Source organism: Periophthalmus magnuspinnatus, chromosome 14 (assembly GCF_009829125.3).
Source record: "Periophthalmus magnuspinnatus isolate fPerMag1 chromosome 14, fPerMag1.2.pri, whole genome shotgun sequence".
NCBI classification, from domain to species: Eukaryota; Metazoa; Chordata; class Actinopteri; order Gobiiformes; family Gobiidae; genus Periophthalmus; species Periophthalmus magnuspinnatus.
Genome location: NC_047139.1, coordinates 28,950,250 through 28,970,339, shown reverse-complemented (window position 1 = coordinate 28,970,339; position 20,090 = coordinate 28,950,250). Strand labels below are relative to the sequence as shown.

At 40.0% G+C, this 20,090-nt stretch overlaps 1 protein-coding gene across 3 annotated transcripts in view; it reads right to left on the bottom strand.

Annotated features, from left to right (window-relative positions):
- The window catches only part of nrg2a (neuregulin 2a), a 58,430-nt gene that overhangs the window by 35,134 nt on the left and 3,206 nt on the right, over nucleotides 1–20,090 (bottom strand). The window contains exon 1 of one of the 3 annotated variants that reach the window (XM_055226728.1): nucleotides 6,665–6,885. The exons of the other annotated variants lie outside the window; for them this stretch is intronic. Within the exon in view, the coding sequence (XP_055082703.1) occupies nucleotides 6,665–6,752 (88 nt within the window). The 5' untranslated portion in view covers nucleotides 6,753–6,885. Of the gene's footprint in view, nucleotides 1–6,664; nucleotides 6,886–20,090 lie in introns of those variants that run through there. 3 annotated transcript variants of the gene reach the window in all.

Genomic DNA, 20,090 nt, shown 5'->3' with positions numbered 1-20,090 from the left:
GAAATTGAGTTTAATGTCCATCTATTATTTATCTGCTGCTTACTTACGATTTGATAACATATTACCCAAGTATCAAAAGCTAAAACACAACAAGACTAAATAGAGTTCATTTAATTGTGAATGACTATACTTGGCATCAAATGTGTGTCCTTTTCCATGACAACAGTGGAAAAACGTGTTCAGCAGCAGCTCTGATAAACTACTGCCTCAACAACAGCCGATTCAGTCTATTTGAAGCAAAAGGGCAGCTGCAGATATGGACTATAAAAACTAAATTTGAGAATAGAGGCCTATCCAGCGTGTCAACAGCTCTGGCTTTCTGTAACAGTTGGAAAATGTGTCCCAGGAAGAGTTTGGAAACAACATGGCCTGATGAATTAACACTCTCCTGGTCGCACTATTGAGCTAACCTTTCTGTTTTACTCCCAGCAGCTTAGAGAAGGAATCCAAGGCATGCCTTTGTATTTCCCTCCTAGACAAAGTATTCCTGATTACTTCGGTGTTATGTCACTTTGCTGCATGCTGTCAGAAGACAAATTACATGGTGAGACAGCCAAAGAAATGGCTTTTGCATGTGGGAATGGGCTTCAGACATTGCACAGCGGTAACTGTAACACAACATCTGTTCAAAGAGATCATTTCAGCAACTTTCTCTAAATAATTAGCATCAGCCCTTTGTTTCCGAATGAAACTCTAGAATGGAATTTTAATTATATAAGCCTTTTGACTGAAATGTGACCCACAACAATAATTTGATTGTAGATTTCAAATAAGAGTTCACAAAATGGCAAAGACAGAAATACATGTCTAGAAATAAAAGTAACCAGTTTTATTATTCTAATTCATTCCATTGACCTACAGAGCAATACTTAGAGATACAATGTAGACCTTGTCTGAAACTCATGCAGAATCAGATCCAGACAGAAGAACAAATAACTAATCATTGCTGACTGTGACTTCTCTTAATCAAGCATTACAAGTTCACTAAACAAAGTTATCCTACTAATTAAACGTAAGAAAAATAATAATGATGATGATGATGATGGCTTGAAATAGGGATTATCAAGATTATTTGTTTAATGGGAAATGTTCACGTCATAAGAAGTCATTTCAATCTTAGACAATGTAAATGACAGTAGATCAAGGATTCACTGTTCTTAGGCCACTATTATATGTAAATAATCATGAATTGTCATGAAATTGTAATTTTTTTCCACTTACAATATTCGTAACACACAACCATTGACACACTTTGTGGTGTTAAGAGTAGATATTGCCATAACTGCCCCGGGGCTGACTAGAGGAACAACTGCTGCTCCCAGAGCACCTCTAACTTCTCATTCACAGAAGGGTTGTCAACAAACACGATACCAGATACTAATCAACACTAAAACTGGTTTTGAAACTAGATACTGATTTCAAGTCAATACCAAATAAAATCCTATAAATTGGACAAAATGTGACCTTTACTGAATAGTTTTAGAATGGTCTGTATCTGAATCATAACTGAATCATAAGGAATTGTTTTTTTATTATCATTGTGGTATAGGTAAACTCTTAGTATTGAAACAAGTTTGGAATTTTAGTAACATGACAACACCAACTACATTCCCAAAGGCAAAATGGGTAGTGTCTTGCTCTGGGACACAACGGTAGAATGAGAAAATCATGAAATCAAAACGACCACGCTCCTTTCTGCCTGAGGACACTGTCATGCCAAATATGGCCACATAGCTACAAAAACATGCTAAATATTAATGCAAATAGTGGAGCTCACCTTGCATTTCCCTTCACAAAACACAAACTAGGACAATGTCAAAGGCTCTATTCTTTTTTAATGAGCAGTATGGATTTTGATTTCATGGAAATCTTTTTCTCTTCATAGCAGCCACAGGATAAACAAATAACATTTATCATCAGCTAAATTCAACCAAAGTTAATCCTTAAAATAAAAGTGATAATATTTCTTATTCATTAGATGATCATCAAACTTCCTTGAATGTCTAAAGCTGTAGACTCAACACAGCCCTGGGTGAATACACAGGCTATTTCCACGACCCCCATGGCTCTAATCAGCTTTACAAATGAGAGCTCAACAAACTCAACACAATCCCTCTGTGGCATTACAACTGGAAAGAACAAAGTTAATGTCTTTTTTAAAGTATTTTTAATAACAATAATAGGCTAATTGAAAGTATTGTTTTGTTTGTGATTTAATGATGACAGTGAATGAGTCAATGCAGGTCACATCGTTACCAGGTTATGTACATGAGAATTTAAAAAGATGAAAAAATAAATAAATTAATAAAAATAAAAAATACTGAAAATTACCGCTAGACCTCAAGAACACTGACCGGTGATACATATGTGAAATTGCCCATACATTTAAATAAAAATAGAATAAATGATTATAGGAGAATGACAGAGTTCCTTTATATTTTTTACATTTCCATTTAAGCCACACACTACAGGATCATTTGCCCAATTTAGGCCCATATTTGCTTGTCCCCGGGTTCAGGGAGGCCGGACCTGACTCTGGATCTTCATATGTGGTTTTAATCCGCTGCATGCGTGTGGCACGCATGTGGCGTGTGACTGCTCTGTCATATCATAACCACAAAACATCAGCGCTACTGCCGCAGCCAATAACACAGAGAGTCAGGGGCAGACGCAGCGACGCACAGGCGCAAACTCAGGAAACGGACAAAATCATTTGGTAATTTTATTGCTCATCTCTCGTAAAGTTGTAAAGTTAAACTGCAGCATTTTCATCCATATTATCCATTGTAGTGTGTACTCTGCAAATAATGACAGCCAGTGCAAAAAACAGCGCTACTGATCTAGTGTTGTTTAAAAAGTAAAAAGGTGACTGTAGAGCCTCGCATGCCTGTAAACACAATTCTACTTCCGGTAGTTTATCGCAGCCTTCTGTGCATTAAAGCCATGCTACGCACTATTCCACCACTTTTCATAAATAATAGTAACACAGTTTCTGAATTGCATCTAAAGTAGCAGTGCAGTACTGTGATATTTGGAAGATTTTAGAGCCTCAAAGTGCATGGTTTTACTGTAGACCGTAAACAGTAAAACGCAAGCGTCTTAGCGCTCTGTGGTCTGCGCTGTTTAGCAGGCGTTTAAAAATCATTTAAAACTGAAAAATCTTTAGTTTGAGAAAAAAAATGAATGGTAAGCAATGTAGCTTGTAATTGTGTGGTAACCTTGAGGCAATCTTGGTCAAATTTCACAAGAAAAGAAAAAAGTTTCTATTTGCTTAAGGTAAGGGTTGCTGTGTTGTTTACTTGGTAAGCTGGAATATGCCTTTAATTTTGTGTTGAGACTATGTAAATAAAGTTCAATTGAAAAGGATGTGTCCAAGCATGCACAGAAAGTGCTCTGACGCTACATTACAAAACATTTGGGCGATGAATAATTTAAGGTAAGATATTTTAATTACAAAGGTGTGGTAGGTGATAGAGCATGATGAGGAGCATCTGGCATAAAGAAGCAGCAGCCAACTCTTAACTTAAGGAACTAATGATTACCACCCTGAGTACGCACGCAATCACACCAAACAGACATGAACTTGTCTTGTTTTTGTAGGCAAACAGTAAGCGAAGATGGGTCCTTTCTTCAGTGTTGGAATTATAAAGGATCAAGGAAACAGCTATGCATTGAGGTCAAACACATGCACCCTATCATGGTGAAGCCACATCTGATCCTTAATGTTCTTTTTTTAATAAAAGACTTTCAAAAATCTCAAACTTTCTGTCCTCCGTGCATCTGTGCGTGTTAGAACAAATGCATTTACAGAGTATACAAAGACCTGGGTCATTCTAACCTAGGGCCATTTTCATTAGAAAAGTCATGTAACATTCTTTTAAAGGTGTCGACTTACACCCACAATGCACCGAGTCAGAGGGAAATCATCAGGTAACACTGCTATTTCCCTAAATCAACACATTGAAATACTTAATGGTCAAAATTCAAAAGACGTCATACTTAGTGAAAGGGCCATTCCAGCTGGGAATTACCTGCAGCGGGATACTCTCTTTTAATTCATTTGGAATAGTTTATGCTCAGTAAAAAAACAGAATCATCCTTCATGTTGGCTTTGTGCAGAGATGGCAGTGATGGTTGACTGATCCAGGGTGCCTAACAAACTACAGCTTGAAGCTCATGGGCAAAATTACATACAATTACTTTTTGACACACCTATTACCCGGGTTTGTTACATACATCACTGTGCTACTTAAGTAATGAAGCGACACAATCCAAACATTGCCCACTTACGTTTGACAGCCTTTCACAAAATGCAGCCAACACAATTAAATAAAACACAAAAGTGATAAATAGGCTCAGACCACTTCTGCATCTAGAAACTTAGTGCAACCCAAAGTATTCTGTATGAACTGGTGCTGCCACGACACTTATGTTTCAAACATAATTCTAATACTAGTGGTGTTATACTAGTTATAGTATAGTATAGGTATAGGTATATTCAGGTAGTTCAAGTCCAGTTTTAAATGATACTTGTATATTTTAGTATCTATTAAGCATATCAATTTGTTAACAATCCTGATATTTACCTACTGTAATTTTGTTTTACGCAAGTTTTATTAGTTAATGACAACTTTTAAAATAAAAAAATGAGGACTTCGGTGTTGTATTGTCATTGAGTATACATGTGGTTTAGTTTATTTGAGCAATGTTACATTATTTACATGTCTTCATTACACAGTAATTAAATAGAAACTCAAAATGAGCAGGCTGAAGCTGTGAGCTTATGAATCCAATACATTATACATTATGAGACATTCTGACAGCATAAAATTATGGAAAGTAGGAGGAAAGGATTTGGTCCTACAGTTGGGAGCTCATGATCTCAAAGTGTTTATCACATGAAGATTTCAGTCCTGGTTTAGTCTTGATCTAGTCCTGATGGTACTTTATGAGGTGGTGTAAAAAATTTGTAAACCACTGAACTAGAAGTGCTCTGAGAGCCAACGGTAAAATATTGTACTGTAATATAATACTGATATTTTATATAAACAGAGATCTGCAAACCAGACAATAAGCAAATGTCAGTAAAAGGAACTCACCAGCAGTTTTCCCAGCAGTGAAAAGTTCCATTGAAATATGCCTCACAAAGTAAAATTAATGCAAATTGATATAAATTACTTTCACAGTTTGTTTTTGTTAAGCTAAATATAAGGTGCCAGTGAATTGGTTACTTAAATGTAAAATTATCAGCCATAGAGGAAACTTTCTGACAGTGCCTTGAATGGCTTTGACATACAATTTTGTATGTAAATAAAGATCACAAAAAAAAAAAAAAAAAAAAAAAGGCATGTTATGGACCACAGTAGTTGTACTATTTGGACAGTCATAAAATGAATCTATTCCAAAAAAAAACCGTTCAGATCCTGATGTTAATCATGATATGAAAAAGTAGCCCGTCCCAATTGTCATATACTAAATTTAAAGGTTTTAATCAACCAATCAACCATTTATTACAGAAATTGGTTGATTGGTCAATGACTAATTATTTTTCAGTTAACCCATGTGTCCTGAACCATAAGTAGTTATTGATTAGTATATTCCATATCTAAGGTTCTTCCCAGTCCCAGTTCTTATGATCGCTTTAAGGTCCCTCTGACATATTATAAGTTACCACTGGTGTAGATATGACAGAGATCACGCTTCACATAAGCATGTCTTTATTTGGCCTTATTTTACAATAACAATTTTGTTAATTATGTCCTACACAATACTGTGCAACTAGTCCTGTGTATTTCTCTAATTACACTGAGGAATAATAATTATTATTAATGTATCAAAGTACTTATTGATAGTAAGCCATACATTGCAATCTTCAAGAGTGGTGTGTGGGGTGAATATACGGGGTACAAAATGGCTCCCAAGAAGCAGTGCAAGATTTTAGCCTGTATCTGATTGTTCTCTATAAAAGTAGACCGACATGGCAGTAATGCTACTATTGTCCTTAAAGTGTTAGTGAAGTGGGGGCAGGGCTTCCCCATGACCTCAGGTCAAACTACAGTGACACGCTGCAGCATGTAGAAACCAACACTGAGCAAGCACATTACAGCGAACAGGAGGACGGGCTGCCCATGCTATCCTAAAGTGCCTCATAGAAAAGCAGACACTAGGTCAAGATAAGCAATAAGCACTTCATTACAATAATACTCCTGACCAAAAAATGGTAGGGAAACCATGTCATTGCTTTACTAACACATTTTCTGCCATCTAGTTCCAATACATTTTGTTTAAAACCACGTTTAAAGAAAGCCATGTTTAAGAATTTCAAATATTTGAAACTCTTTAAAACATTTGCATAGCTCCTGAGCCCTGTTGCTCACAGGACGGCAGTTTGTCTTGGAAATTGTGAACACAAATCATTGGTATTATTGTGTGACTTCCTAAGCTGTGTTGCCAAAAGCAGATGTGCCTCTACACGCTGTCCACATCAGGAAACCAATCGATGTGACAACCTGGCGGCAAACTTTGACAACCCAAGGGGATACTTAGCTCTACACGTCCGAGACATGTTTAAAATGACTGTATTTCTTTACATATGTAAAGATTACTTCCAGCCTCATGTATATAATGAGTACACAATAAACAAGTAATGACAATTCACGTTTACCTGCTGTAGGATCACCATCCTTGTCCCTCTGTCCCTTCTTTGCCCCCTTCTTCTTTCCTTTCCTCTCCTTCCTCTTGTTCTCTGTCATGCTGTCAGATGAAAGTAAATCCTCTCAGGAACAAAATGCGATTAAAAAAAATGGTATTCCTATTGGAAAAGTGTGGCAAGTGGGCACCACTAGACTCTGAGGCTGTTAGAGCGTCTCTCCTCCTATATAGACCTCCTCACAGCAGGGCAGACACGAAAGGGAGGAGGGAGCCGGGAGAGAGGGAGAGGGAGAGAAGAAGGTAGAGCTCAGGAAACGACAAGGGGAAAAGTGAGAGAATACACAAAGAGGGAGCGAGCAAAGGAGGCATTTCCCATTGCTTGGAGGCAATCAACTGTTCCTTTAGTGGATCTATCAGATAAGCAGAGGCTCTTCTAGGCCCTGCAGCCCTGCTCTGGACTGACACAGACCAGTCCTGCAAAAATATACACAAAACAGCCAAGTTAGCCAACTGAAACTCCATTTCAACAGTTGTATGCCTCGTAATGACCCCAGCAAATAGCAGTGAGACCAGTTAAGCTGTCCCCCTGCACCACTGACCCCACCCAGATAGTGCAGGCGGAGACCTGCCCTTGCCAGGTTGATGTTAGAGTCCCAAAACTGTTCACATCTGGTTTAAATTTGCTGAGCACTGATTGTGGAGATATGAGTACAATGACTGAGTGAGGCTTTGGCCTCAGATGTGTATCTCTTGACAGCCAGCTCCCTAAAATGACACTAACCCGTCTGGTCTCTCCACTGCTCCCCTTCTTAGGCTCTCTCATCAAGCCCTCCAAGAACTGGAGGCATGTCTCAGCTCGCCCCTGGCTGTCTTTTTCTTCCCCTGTCACTGCTAATTGTCACTCTATCTATAGGGCAATACTGTATGGATTATTAACTTATTAGATTTTATCTGGCAGAAATGCAACATATACATGACATTAGATGCTGGACCTTAGCCATTTTATTTGAAAATGCAATGAGACCTCAGATAACTTTCTAGTTTAAGTTCATCTTATGTTTATATTTAAATTAAAACTTAATACCCATTGAACTAAAAGGGGGATTCTCAAAGCTATATGCTAAGCCCAGTAACTCCTTATTATGAAGTAAGACACAAACCTACATTCAATTAGTATGCACATGTGTATGAATAAAAGCAGCAGAAATACTAAACTCCAATAGTTTGACTTTGGACGACTTAATAAATCTAAGCCAAATATTTCTTAACCTGTTTGTTTTGTCTGATTTTTCCTGTTGTTTTGTTTTTGTGTGTAGGCAGCACGGTGGCTGAGTGGCAACACTCATGCCTCACAGCAAGAGGGTTTGGTTTGATCCCCGGGTCGCCTAGGCCTTTCTGTGTGGAGTTTTGCATGTTTCTCCCTGTGTCTGGATGGGTTTCCTCCGGGTACTCCGGTTTCCCCCATCAACCAAAACATGAACGCCCTTCGAGACAACTGTTGTTGTGATTTTGGGTGTTACAAAAATAAATGAATTGAAATTGAATTGAATTGAATTGAAGAGACACCCACCCCTACTTTTTGTTCAAATGCAGGATGGTCTGAGATCAAGCAAATGCTCCGGTTAGCTCTTGGTCCAGTCACTTGTTTATATCCCATGTCTCAAATTTAGAACAGTTCCTCAAAAGTTTAAGTTTGCAATGTGTTCTTTTTTTCTTATATACATATATATATAGTAGTCAAACTACTTGAACTTTTCGTAAAGTAAGGTTCCAATCTATCTGATGAATGAATAATTTGCTTTTGATTGATCTATTTAATCGTAAGTCATGTTAAGTATAATAAGCATTAATGAAGTATGTTTTTCTACTGTGCAGAACCTTCATTAACCAATCAGTAGTTTAAACAGCACAACAGAAACACCACAGTAACAAGAATTACTCTCACTGAAACCTACAAAACAAAAGCTCCATGACTCATGAGCGGGGCCTACAGATAGCTCTGAGAGAGGGCATGTCGTCTCGGGTGGAGGCAGTAGGGGGCCAGCAGAGGGGTCATGTCTTAACAGGTCAGTGTGCTCAATAAAATAAACTCTCTCTGTAAGCAAGAACACTAAAGGTCAGGCAGGGGTCAGTTAGGTCTGGTGCGTTGCCATCTCTACTTCGTACGTCATCATTGCTGTCTTCTCCAGGCCTCACAGTGGTTGTTCTCCATGAGCTAATCTGTCAGCACAGATAACTGACAACTGGCAGGGCCTACAGAGTGTCAGAGAACTGCCCTATCCCCCCTCCATCTCCACACTCACTTCCTCCTCCACTCTCAGCAAGATGAGACGTGTTCCCTGAGCTTCGTGTGTTAGTGGGTGGGCAAGTGCTTTATGGATGTGTCAGAGAGGTAACTATATGTTACGTCAGACCATGTGAAATCTGACTTTCAGGATGATTTAGCAGCCTTGGTGTTACTCATTACATCTTTGGGTTTCGTTGTCATCATTTTTGCAGTGTCTTCAGAAATATGTTCACTGTTGGTTGCACAAAAGTTACATGAGTTCTGAGAGCGTCCTATCGAAGGCTGCACAGAACGAGACAGATGTACACTCAACTTGGTCATGTACTTTGGAAAATGTGGACACTGTCCCACATTTATTTTCTTTTTTTTTTTCCAAGACAAATCTCTTTTTACCTGGAGAGAGCCTGCAAACGTTCTCTTTATATACAAACTCCACCTAGTCAGGAATTGAACTTGGATCCTGGTGTGAAAGTGCTTACCACTATGTCACAGCACCACCAGAAATAAATACCACATCTATACTATTTAAAATGCTATACTAGATTTCTATACAGATTTTCAGTTTTGGAAAGGGAACTACAGTTCACACCAAGATGACACAACAATTGCACACAAAAGTATATTATGTTAAATACGATCAAGGATAAGCAAATGTAAACAACTTTTTTTGCTCGAAAGCATCTGCTGTTTTTCAACCGCCATGTTTGGATTGTGTTGTGGGGGCGGAGGGTATGGGGGATCAACGTGGGAGGAGCTCCACTTGAACAAATCCCCAAAAATGAAGCCAAACTTTGGTTCATGGATTGTCTCTGTGCCCTCCTCATAAATGCTTCACAGGTCCCATCTCCGCCTGCCTCCCAGAGCAGAAAAGACATTGTGTATGATGGAGTGGACACAACAGCATACCTGCACATCATCACGGTCATACAGCTGCCCTTTCACAGGCACCAACGTTTATCTTTTCAGACATAATGGGCTTAAACAGCCATTAGCTTATGCTGTTTAGATCTATGGGCCTTTTTTGTGGCAGTGAAGTGCATCTGGGTAGGAGGGGCTAAAAGTCATCCTTGCTTTTAAAACATGTCTGTTGTTTTTACAACAAAAGAGGCAGGGACAGAGGGAAAGATGAGGACAAAACCTATACAGATGTAAAAGGATAAATAAATAAGGAAGATAACAAACACAAAATAAATATTAAAGGGGAGTGGATTGAAAGAGACTTGACAGAGAACAGCCCCACCTGCTGATATGTACATTTAACTGGAATCTGCATCCTCTGCTGCCCAACTGCACTGTTAAAATATCTGACAAAACTGACAAAACCTTCTCATTTAACAGATCAACAAACAACTTTAGAAGCATCAGAGAGCTGGTGTGTAGGGTATATGTGTGAAAAACTGGTGGTGTAGTATGGGTGTGTGTGGAGAGCTAGTGGTGTAGGGTGTATGTGTGGAGAGCTGGTGGTGTAGAGTGTATGTGTGGAGAGCTGGTGATGTAGGGTGTATGTGTAGAGAGTTGGTGGTGTAGGGTGGGTTGGTGTGGAGAGCTGAAGGTGAAGGGTGCGTATGTGTCTGTGTAAACTTGGATAGTGTTGGGCGGTGTAGTGTGTGTGTGGAGAGCTAGTGGTGTAGAGTGGACATGTGTGTAGAGGTGGTGGTGTAGGATGGACATATGTGGAGAGCTAGTGGTGTAGAGTGGACATGTGTGGAGAGCTGTGGTGTATGTGGAGAGGTGCTGGTGTAGTGTGTGTGTGTGGGGGGGGGTGCGGGGGGGGGTGTAGGGGTGTATGTGTGTGTTTGTATAGGTGTGTGTGGGGGTGTATAGGGGTGTGTGTGTATGTGTGTGTGTGTATAGGTGTGGGGGTGTGTGTGTATGTGGCAAGGTGTGTGGGGTGTGTGTGTGTGTGTGTATGTGTGGTGTATGTGGCGAGGTGTGTGGTGTAGTGTGTGTGTGTGTGCGTGCGTGTATGTGAGTGTGAATGTGCGTGCGTGCGTGTGTATGTGTGTGTATATGTGTGTTTGTGTGTATATGTGTGTGTGCATGCGTCCGTGCATGTGTGTATGTGCATGCCTGTGTATGTGAAGCCCCACAGTAACAGGACTAATCAATGACAGTGACATCTGGAGGCCTCTGAAGGGGCTTTTTCTCAAGGTCAGCTGTGCCAAGGTCAACTGAGATCCCAAATCTGAGTGTTACTAACAGCTCTGCTCAGCAACAGCTGTGCCCAGGATCACAGCTACAAAAAGCCCAAATCACATTCTCTGCCTCATTTACTCCGCTGTAAGTGCATAGATGCTGGCTATGGTATTATACCATCTGCTAAAAACATAACACAAGCAATGTAGAATTTAAGCCTTAAACAAGAAAGTTATCCTGTGTGGATAGGTCTCTTTGACGTTTCCGCAGCACATAGCTGTCACCATGGCAACCACAGTCTTGAAGGTAGCAACTGGAGTATGAGAGAGATGCAGAAAAGCAGATTGAGAAGCAGAAACAGTGAGAGCTAACATGTGTGAACAACTGTAAGTGAAAGGAGACAGGCCTGCCATAGCACTCTCTAATAGATAGGACCACAGGTGGACCTGTTCCAAGCCTGCTGGGAAACACTGCAGCATCTCTGAGACAAAGATGACAAACAGCCCTACTGAGTGTGCTCCCTCTCAAGGCCATGCACACAGTCACATCAACGCTTTTTTTTACTTGTTTTATACTATTTTCACGTCAAACATCTAGACATCAATGGTATACATGCCACTTCAACTCATACAGTGTCACATTTCCTGGGGGTGTGATGCTAACTTTAGGCACTACTTTGTCTCAGACTATGTTAGACTTTAAATTATGCTAATTTAATACAATCTGACCAGAAAGAACTGACTTAGCAGGAAATGCAACAGGTGAGCTCATATGTACTGTTAAACAAGTCTCTTACACATGTAATTACGGTGATAAGCTGGCTAGCATTAGCCAACAGTTTTCAGTTAGTCACTCTCACCTTTTTTGTTGAAAATCAAACACCTAAATCAGACCCTTTTGTATTTTTTCTTGAGTTTTTATTCTTAAAACTCGGGCTGTGTTTGCTAATGTGTGCATTGTGCGACCATGGTAACTGCTGAACATTCTGACATAGCACATATAGTGGGGTAAAAAAGTATTTAGTCAGCAACCAATTGTGCAAGTTTTCCCACTTAAAAAAATGAGAGAGGCCAGTAATTTTCATCATAGGTACACTTTAACTATGAGAGACAGAATGAGGGGAAAAAAAATCCAGAAAATCACATTGTCTGATTTTTTTAAAGTGTATTTGCAACTTATGGTGGAAATAAGGATTTGGTCAATAACAAAAGTTCATCTCAATACTTTGTTATATAGCCTTTGTTGTAGCCTTTGAGTTCAAACGTTTTCTGTAAGTCTCCACAAAGTTTCAACTGTTGCTAGTAGTGTGGCCCATTCCTCCTGCAGATTTCCTCTAGAGCAGTGATGTTTTGGGGCTGTCGCTGGGCAACACGGTCTTTCAACTCCCTCCAAAGATTTTCTATGGGGTTGAGATGTGGAGACTGGCTAGACCACTCCAGGACCTTGAAATGCTTCTTATGAAGCCACTCCTTCGTTGCCCGGGTGGTGTGTTTGGGATCATTGTCATGCTGAAATACCCACCCACCTTTCATCTTCAATGCCCTTGCTGATGGAAGGAGGTTTTCACTCAAAATCTCACGATACATGGCCCCATTCATTCTTTCCTTTATACAGATCAGTCGTCCTGGTCCCTTTGCAGAAAAACAGCCCCAGAGCATGATGTTTCCACACCCATGCTTCACAGGTATGGTGGTGTTCTTTGAATGCAACTCAGCATTCTTTCTGATCCAAACGCAACACATTGAGTTTTTACCAAAAGGTTCTACTTTGGTTTCATCTGACCATATGACATTCTCCCAATCCTCTTCTGGATCATCCAAATGCTCTCTAGCAAACTTCAGACTGGCCTGGACATGAAATGGCTTAAGCAGGGGGCCATGTCTGGCACTACAGGATTTGAGTCCCTGGCGGCATAGTGAGTTACTTTGGTCCCAGCTCTCTCCAAGTCATTCACTAGGTTCTCCCGTGTGGTTCTGGGATTTTTGGTCACAGTTCTTGTGGTCATTTTGACCCCACGGGGTGAGATCTTGCATGGAGCCCCAGATAGAGGGAGATCATCAGTGCTCTTGTATAACCTTCCATTTTCTAATAATTGCTCCCACAGTTGACTTTTTCACACCAAGTTATTTACCTACTGCAGATTCAGTCTTCTCAGCCTGGTGCAGGTCTACAATTTTGTCTCTGGTGTCCTTTGACAGCTCTTTGGTGTTGGCCATAGTGGAGTTTGGAGTCTGACTGTTTGAGGTTGTGGACAGGTGTCTTTTATACTGATAACGAGTTTAAACAGGTGTCATTAATACAGGTAACGAGTGGAGGACAGAGAAGCTTCTTAAAGAAGAAGTTACGGGACTGTGAGAGCCATAAATCTTGCTTATTTAGGTGACCAAATACTTATTTTACCAAGGAATTTACCAATTAATTCATTAAAAATAATACAATGTGATTTCCTGGATTATTTCCCCCTTTCTGTCTCTCATAGTTGAAGTGTACCTATGATGAAAATTACAGGCCTCTCTCATTTTTTTAAGTGGGAGAACTTGCACAATTGGTGGCTGACTAAATACTTTTTTGCCCCCACTGAACATTCAATAAGTGTCCTTGGCAGAAGACATCCTTCATGCACATTCCTATTCACTTGTGAAGAGTTTGATTATGGTTGAGGAACAAGGGTTGCTTGTTGTGAGGCAGCCCTGCACTGACAGCAGTTAGGCTATGCGTCTTCTTTATCTGGCTGTGTTCCTGAGCAACCCCTGTAGGACAGCTATACAGTTGTGTCAGACCTACAATTAGGTTTGTCTTGATTTATTTTTTCACAGACAGACAAACACTCCCACTCAGAAATACAATTATAACACAGATGCCTCTTGCAGTCATCAGTATTGTGGGAAAGAAAATATTCTGATGAAGTTCATTAGAAAGACAGAACCACTCTGGTTTACATGTGCCCCACATGCACAGATTGTCCATTGTAAGAGGCTGTCGCTAAAATAGCAAACACTAACTTACTTAACTGTGCATTTTCACTGGTGAAACAAAGTAATATGAGCAGACAATATAGGCACCTCATAACAATAGAGCGTCTTATGGCTAAAATACTGAAATAGCACAAATAATTTAATGACAGATGCTGTCGGAGCATGACTTGAATGATCCTCTTAAACAAAAATCCGCTCCATCTTCTTAAGACTGTCTGATTGAATCTGGTGGCGTGTTGCTTGGTTTTATTTTTCTGTCTGTTTGCTGGTTGTGTTGTGGGACAGATAAAGAGGTCTGTGTGACTGGGAGCAGATTGACTTTAAGATAGAGGATGAAGCAGATCTGGTCCACCTCCTCATTCAGCTCTCACAGTTTATCAAACACACACCCACATAAAACCAGTCTTCACGCAAACACATAGTATGTGAGACAACAACATACACTCCATCTAAGTGTCCTGAGGCCCTCCAGTTTATACTGTCACCCTGCAGTACAAACAGAACACGCAGGTGCATCCCTGTCTAAATACATGAGGCACAGGGGGCTGCCGCTCTTTCAACTTGACCTTTTTCACATTAAGAACAAATAAATCCCCCATGAAGGCCTACTTTACTATGTACAAAGTGGACCTCAAATGAATCGTTCCAACGTTCTTCCAGTGCGTACATGTTTTGCTTAAAGAAACAAAAACAAAAAACAAGCGGCCTGATGTTGTCATCTTGTTGTCTGTACATGCACTTAGACATGATGACGGCATACTTTAACTCTATCTATATAAGATTTGAGATAATTTGGCATGCCAGGTAAGCCACATGACTGCGTACAAAAAACAATAGTAAAAGATATGGAAACTATGATTCAGAGGCAACGAATAAATGTATTTACATGGGGGAAACATGGGAAGGTTGTGTTCTTATCAGCAATCCAACCCCCTCCAAAAACATCCATGCATCCGCTGTCTGCTGTGCATTCTTCACATCAAATCAAATTCCTTTTGTGCTCTGCTCTTGTACTTTATCTCCAGAATGTGCCTTTAGAGCAGCACAAACATGTCACAGTAGGGACACTTCCAGAGTCTAAGCAGCCTCACAGTCCAGTCATTTACATTTCTTTCCTTGGCCACTGAGGTCTGAGGTTTATCAAAACTCTTTCTTATCATTTTGTTTGTTTTTCACAAATGTTTCCTGGAAAACAGGCCACTGCGCATGTGTAGGCTGAGATCATGCTTTGGCGGCAAAAGCCAACATCAAGGCGGTTTCAAATTGAGTGAGCTTGATGAGCTGAGCCCTTCAGACAGTGCCAGGATGGGTGCAGTTCTGGCACAGCAGACGGGCTGAAGGGAAGCCAAAGCAGTGATTGGGTCATCTCTGAGTGACAAGATGACCACAAAGCCCACAAAACCCTCTCCACCCATTAGAAACAGTGAAATACATCCATAAGAACACAGATGACTAGCTTACAGTAAGAAGGAGGTCAAAGATAAACCTGTAATGGGTCTAAATGGGCACATAGGAGCAATAAGAAAAGATTAGTGGCTGAGAAGCAGTACCAACGCTTGAGCTGAAAATCTAATAGTTGAGTTTATGCCAGCACCGTATTATTGTTGCTCAAATACCGTGTAGTAATAAAATGTGGATAAAAATACCAGCACCAGGGAGCACCAGCCATGGCCATTCCACTCGGCACAGGTCACAGTCAAAGTCTGCATTTGAAAAAACCTATGCTGATTTATTTTGTTTTATTACATTTTTGTGTTGCTTCCTAATAACTGGCTTCTAAGTCTAAGAAAAACAACAAGCAATTGAAAAGAAACATGCCTTGACAATGGATTGTGAATGTACACATCCCAACAGATGTGGTGTAGAAAAAAAAAAACGGAAGTGGGGCCACAAGGCTCACACTACTGGGACTTGGCTTTTACAAGTACAAGAGCCCACTGTGAGGAATGTTGGTTTCTCATTTAGGGAAAAACACCCCCAGAGTTAAGGGGTATCAATATCACAAGAGAGATATATTCCTCTCGCTTTTTGTCTGCATTTGCTACAATGAGGTGATGGTTAGTGTGCTGGCTTGTGGGCCAGCTGGGACACATCTCAGTTCACCCATTCACACACACACACTTACATACACACGTACTGCGAGGCTTGCTCTACTCTGCTCACTATCTTTCAACAACAAGCTGAGCAGGGACCAGACGGAAAGAGGTCCTATTTGTGCAGGAAGATAAATACACTTCTGCACCAAGTCCTGTCCCCTCCAGATTAGAGCCACACAATAATGAGCAGAACACTGCTGGAAAGACACAAGAAAGCTCGGCTAAAGGATAGAGTAACAGCCAACTTCCAAAACATGCAAGGACTAGCAGACACACTTCCTACTTGCCATTATCTGAGGTTATATTCAATAAGTGTGTTAGGGATAGGGGTGGGAATCATAGACACTCACGATATAGTTCATGACACATTGGGAAGTATTAGTAAAGTCTTAAACAGAAACTGTCTGTCTGTGTGAACAGAATGGATACAATTATTTGTGATATTTACATTATGCCTAAGGACTACTGAATGTCAATGTCACCAAGGGGTAGTTATGACATATTTTAATGTATGCAGTTGATTTAATTGTGATATAAATTCAAAGTTTGATTGGACTTGACAACAGCAGTCTTTGATGACAATATACACTTAGTATATGATTGAACTTGTTTCTGGATGATTCCAACAGTTTTGGGTACATCACAGGTGTGTGAAGCAGACAGCACGGAGTCTGTGTGGGAGTCATGCATCAAGTATCCATGAATAAGAGCACACTTGTACATACTGTAAATATCAAATGTTTACTCTCTTGTGAGTCAGCAGTGTTATAATCAGCTTTATGCACTCCTCCTAATTCTCAATCACCAGACCACAGAGTTAGGCAATCGATCTCTTTGCTGATTCCAATGCATGCTTTCTCAAAGCCACAGCGCAGTACCCCCTTTACCAGTACATACTGGTACTGATTTTCTGTTTGTCTGCTTTCAGACACTTTGCACAAGCAATTCCAATAGGTATAAAGTCTTTTCATGTTAAGACACACATCAATCCACACCTACAACATACCTGAGGAAACAAACCTTCTCTCAGAATATGTGCTGTGTGTGTGGGACGAACATGGCCGGACACGTCCCGTAAAAGACACCGGGAGGCGCCCAGCAGGAGTGCCGGCAGCCCCTCTTTTCAACACTCTGGCTGCACACAAACACACTTGCCCTTCCCTTGGTCCTTTTGTTCCCTATCATTTTGCTGAAGTTCCTGTCATGGACACTGTCAGCTTCTATACAGTTATTCTGCTCTCTTGGACAATCAAGCCAATGTATTGTAAACAGATCACAATATAAATTCTAATAATATTGAGGGTTGTAGCTCCCTGCACAGTAAAACATGCATATGCTTGCAAATGAAGAGCTCCAGCAACTGCATTCAAACTATTTCATAAAGACTAGAACACTCTTTCATTAGCATGCATGTTTACAGTCTAGACATGCGGTTCATTTGTTGTCTATGGTCTATTAGGAAAATTACATACATACATTACATACAAAACTGCAGATTTTCTTCAGTCATAAAACAATCAGATGCAAAACTGGCTTGCCAGAGTATGTCAGAATATATATATATCAAAAAAGCATATTTAAAAACAAAAAACAGAAACACTTTAGGTCATGCCAAAATAATGTAAGGATTAAGTGTGGGTCGGGATAGTCAAACAGCAGCAAATGTGGTGCATAATGTTAGAGAAGACAAAGCCCATGTCTACAGTAAGTGCAGAGTAAATGGAGTAGAGTAAGTCCACACTGCCTTGAGCCCGCACTGTTGACATGGCACTATGACGTGAATGCACAGGCCATCACTATATTCTATAATTTGCACAGTAAAGACTTTTCAAGAAATTTAGATGATGAGGGAGTGTTATTTGTACCATATTTTCAATGCATTAGGCTGAACTCAACAATAAACTGACATCAGAATTTAGGGCCTTAAGCTGTTTATACAAACCTTGGGTACCCTGCAATCAAAATCCTTGTTGTCATCTATAAACCAGTTTGTGGAATATTGTGGAATGTGCTTTCCGTGGCATTCTGCCCAAAGCAAGACTGATCTGCAAGCAAAACAACATGAAATGTGTGCCTGCTAGCTCTATCCTCCCTCTTTGGACTGTGCAATAATAGGACGCTTCCACAACATGACAAGACAACGTTGATCACAACAGTAATTGGTATGATCCCACTGACAACAGGCCTGTGTCACGGGCAATTATACTGTTCATAAAAAGTATCCATCAAACACAAAACTGGCTCTGTCAGTTTCTCAACATAACAAGGACTAGATGTGCTAAAATATTAAGTTCTGCACAAATGACGCCAACTGGCTCAAATGCATGTTATTCGTCAATTTAGTATTTCAGTGAAAAGAAAGTACAGTAGAATTCAGTCTGAGCTCAACAACTCAGTAAATATTGCAATAGATAATAGCAACTATAATGATTCCAATTAAACACAAAAAGACTCCATGTGATAGAAAAAGAACAGAAATACTATGGCAAGATTTATGAGTTTACATTAGTACCTTGTGGCATATTATTTATAATAAGTGTTTGTGAGAATGGTGCCAGCAGAAATGTGTTATGTGAACAATTATTAAACAATTAAACAATACTGTAAAATAAGACAGGTTTAAAACGTAAAATAACTGCAAATTAAGCAAAATATAATAAAGAAAATGTAATAGCAAATTTAAAAAGACTATATCATTTATTGTTTCTCTTTTCTAAGTTTTGAGTCAAACTAGACTTTACACAGGGCCCTAGCAACATCTGTGATCTATTTTTTACATGCAAAAGTCACTTGTTCATTGTATGCGGGAGAAAATCCCCTCTCAGAGCTGCCATGAATGTTTCCATCCGCACAGCTGTCTGCTCACACTCACACTGGGCATCTTTCTGACTATGTTCCAACAGTGTCCACAAATGCCTCTCTCCAAAGGGACATCATTAAGGCTGGTTTGGTCAAAAGAACATATCCGCTTCAAGCTGACTGCATATAATGTCCTGCACCAGAATAACTGCCTGCTGTCTTTAAGGACAAAGTAAAATCCAATATGGCAGAGACGTTCACAGTTGTTATCTTGAACATAACTCCAGCACTGTGCAGGGACTATGGGCTTTTGAATGTTTTTGACACAGCTCCAGCCTCAGGGGCAGGGAGTCCACAACAACTGCTGTGACATTCCCAACGGACTCATCCCTTTCAACTTTTTCAGTGCAGATCCTGATCATATACTGCCTCATTGTGGTGAAGGCAACATTCTTCAGACTGAAAAAAATGCAGCTAGGTCTGTGATTACTGTACTGTTCTTTTAACAGCTTGGTGGTTGATTTTATATGATTAAGCTTCACCCAAAATGTTTTAAAACAAGCTACAACACAATTTACACATCACTCTAGACAAAAAAGTGTCGAATGCTGCCGATGTGTACAGTTTACTCAGTAAAAACTACAAGTATTTGACAAGGCAAACCTATTGTGTAGTTCTTATCCAGCTGAATGCTTGTGTAAGCTTATTATTGTTCATAAGCTCAGGCATACTGTAATTCAGTATTATAGCACACAAATACACACTAATTTAAGGTAGTTCTTTGTTGAAATAAATAATAGGAATCATCTGAAAAATAATCTGAGAAAACATGTTAAACTAACTGTAAAAACAGAGTTGACTTTGCACAGTTGCACAGCAAGTGATAGCAACACAGTAGACAGCCTGAACCATAACTGCCTCTCCAAGAGTTCAGGGATAGTGCTTTAGTTACACAACACCTTCTAAATGACCAAATTGAGCTTTTGGCTATTTCTGACACTTGGACAATACAATACATGACAAATCTTATAATTTCATTTGAGGCGTCACAATCTGGGGGTCAAAGTTTTCACATTTTAATCCCTAAGGCCTCAACAGCAGGTGAAAGGTGTGCCTGAGTGTTTGAGTGTAAACACTCGAAAAACA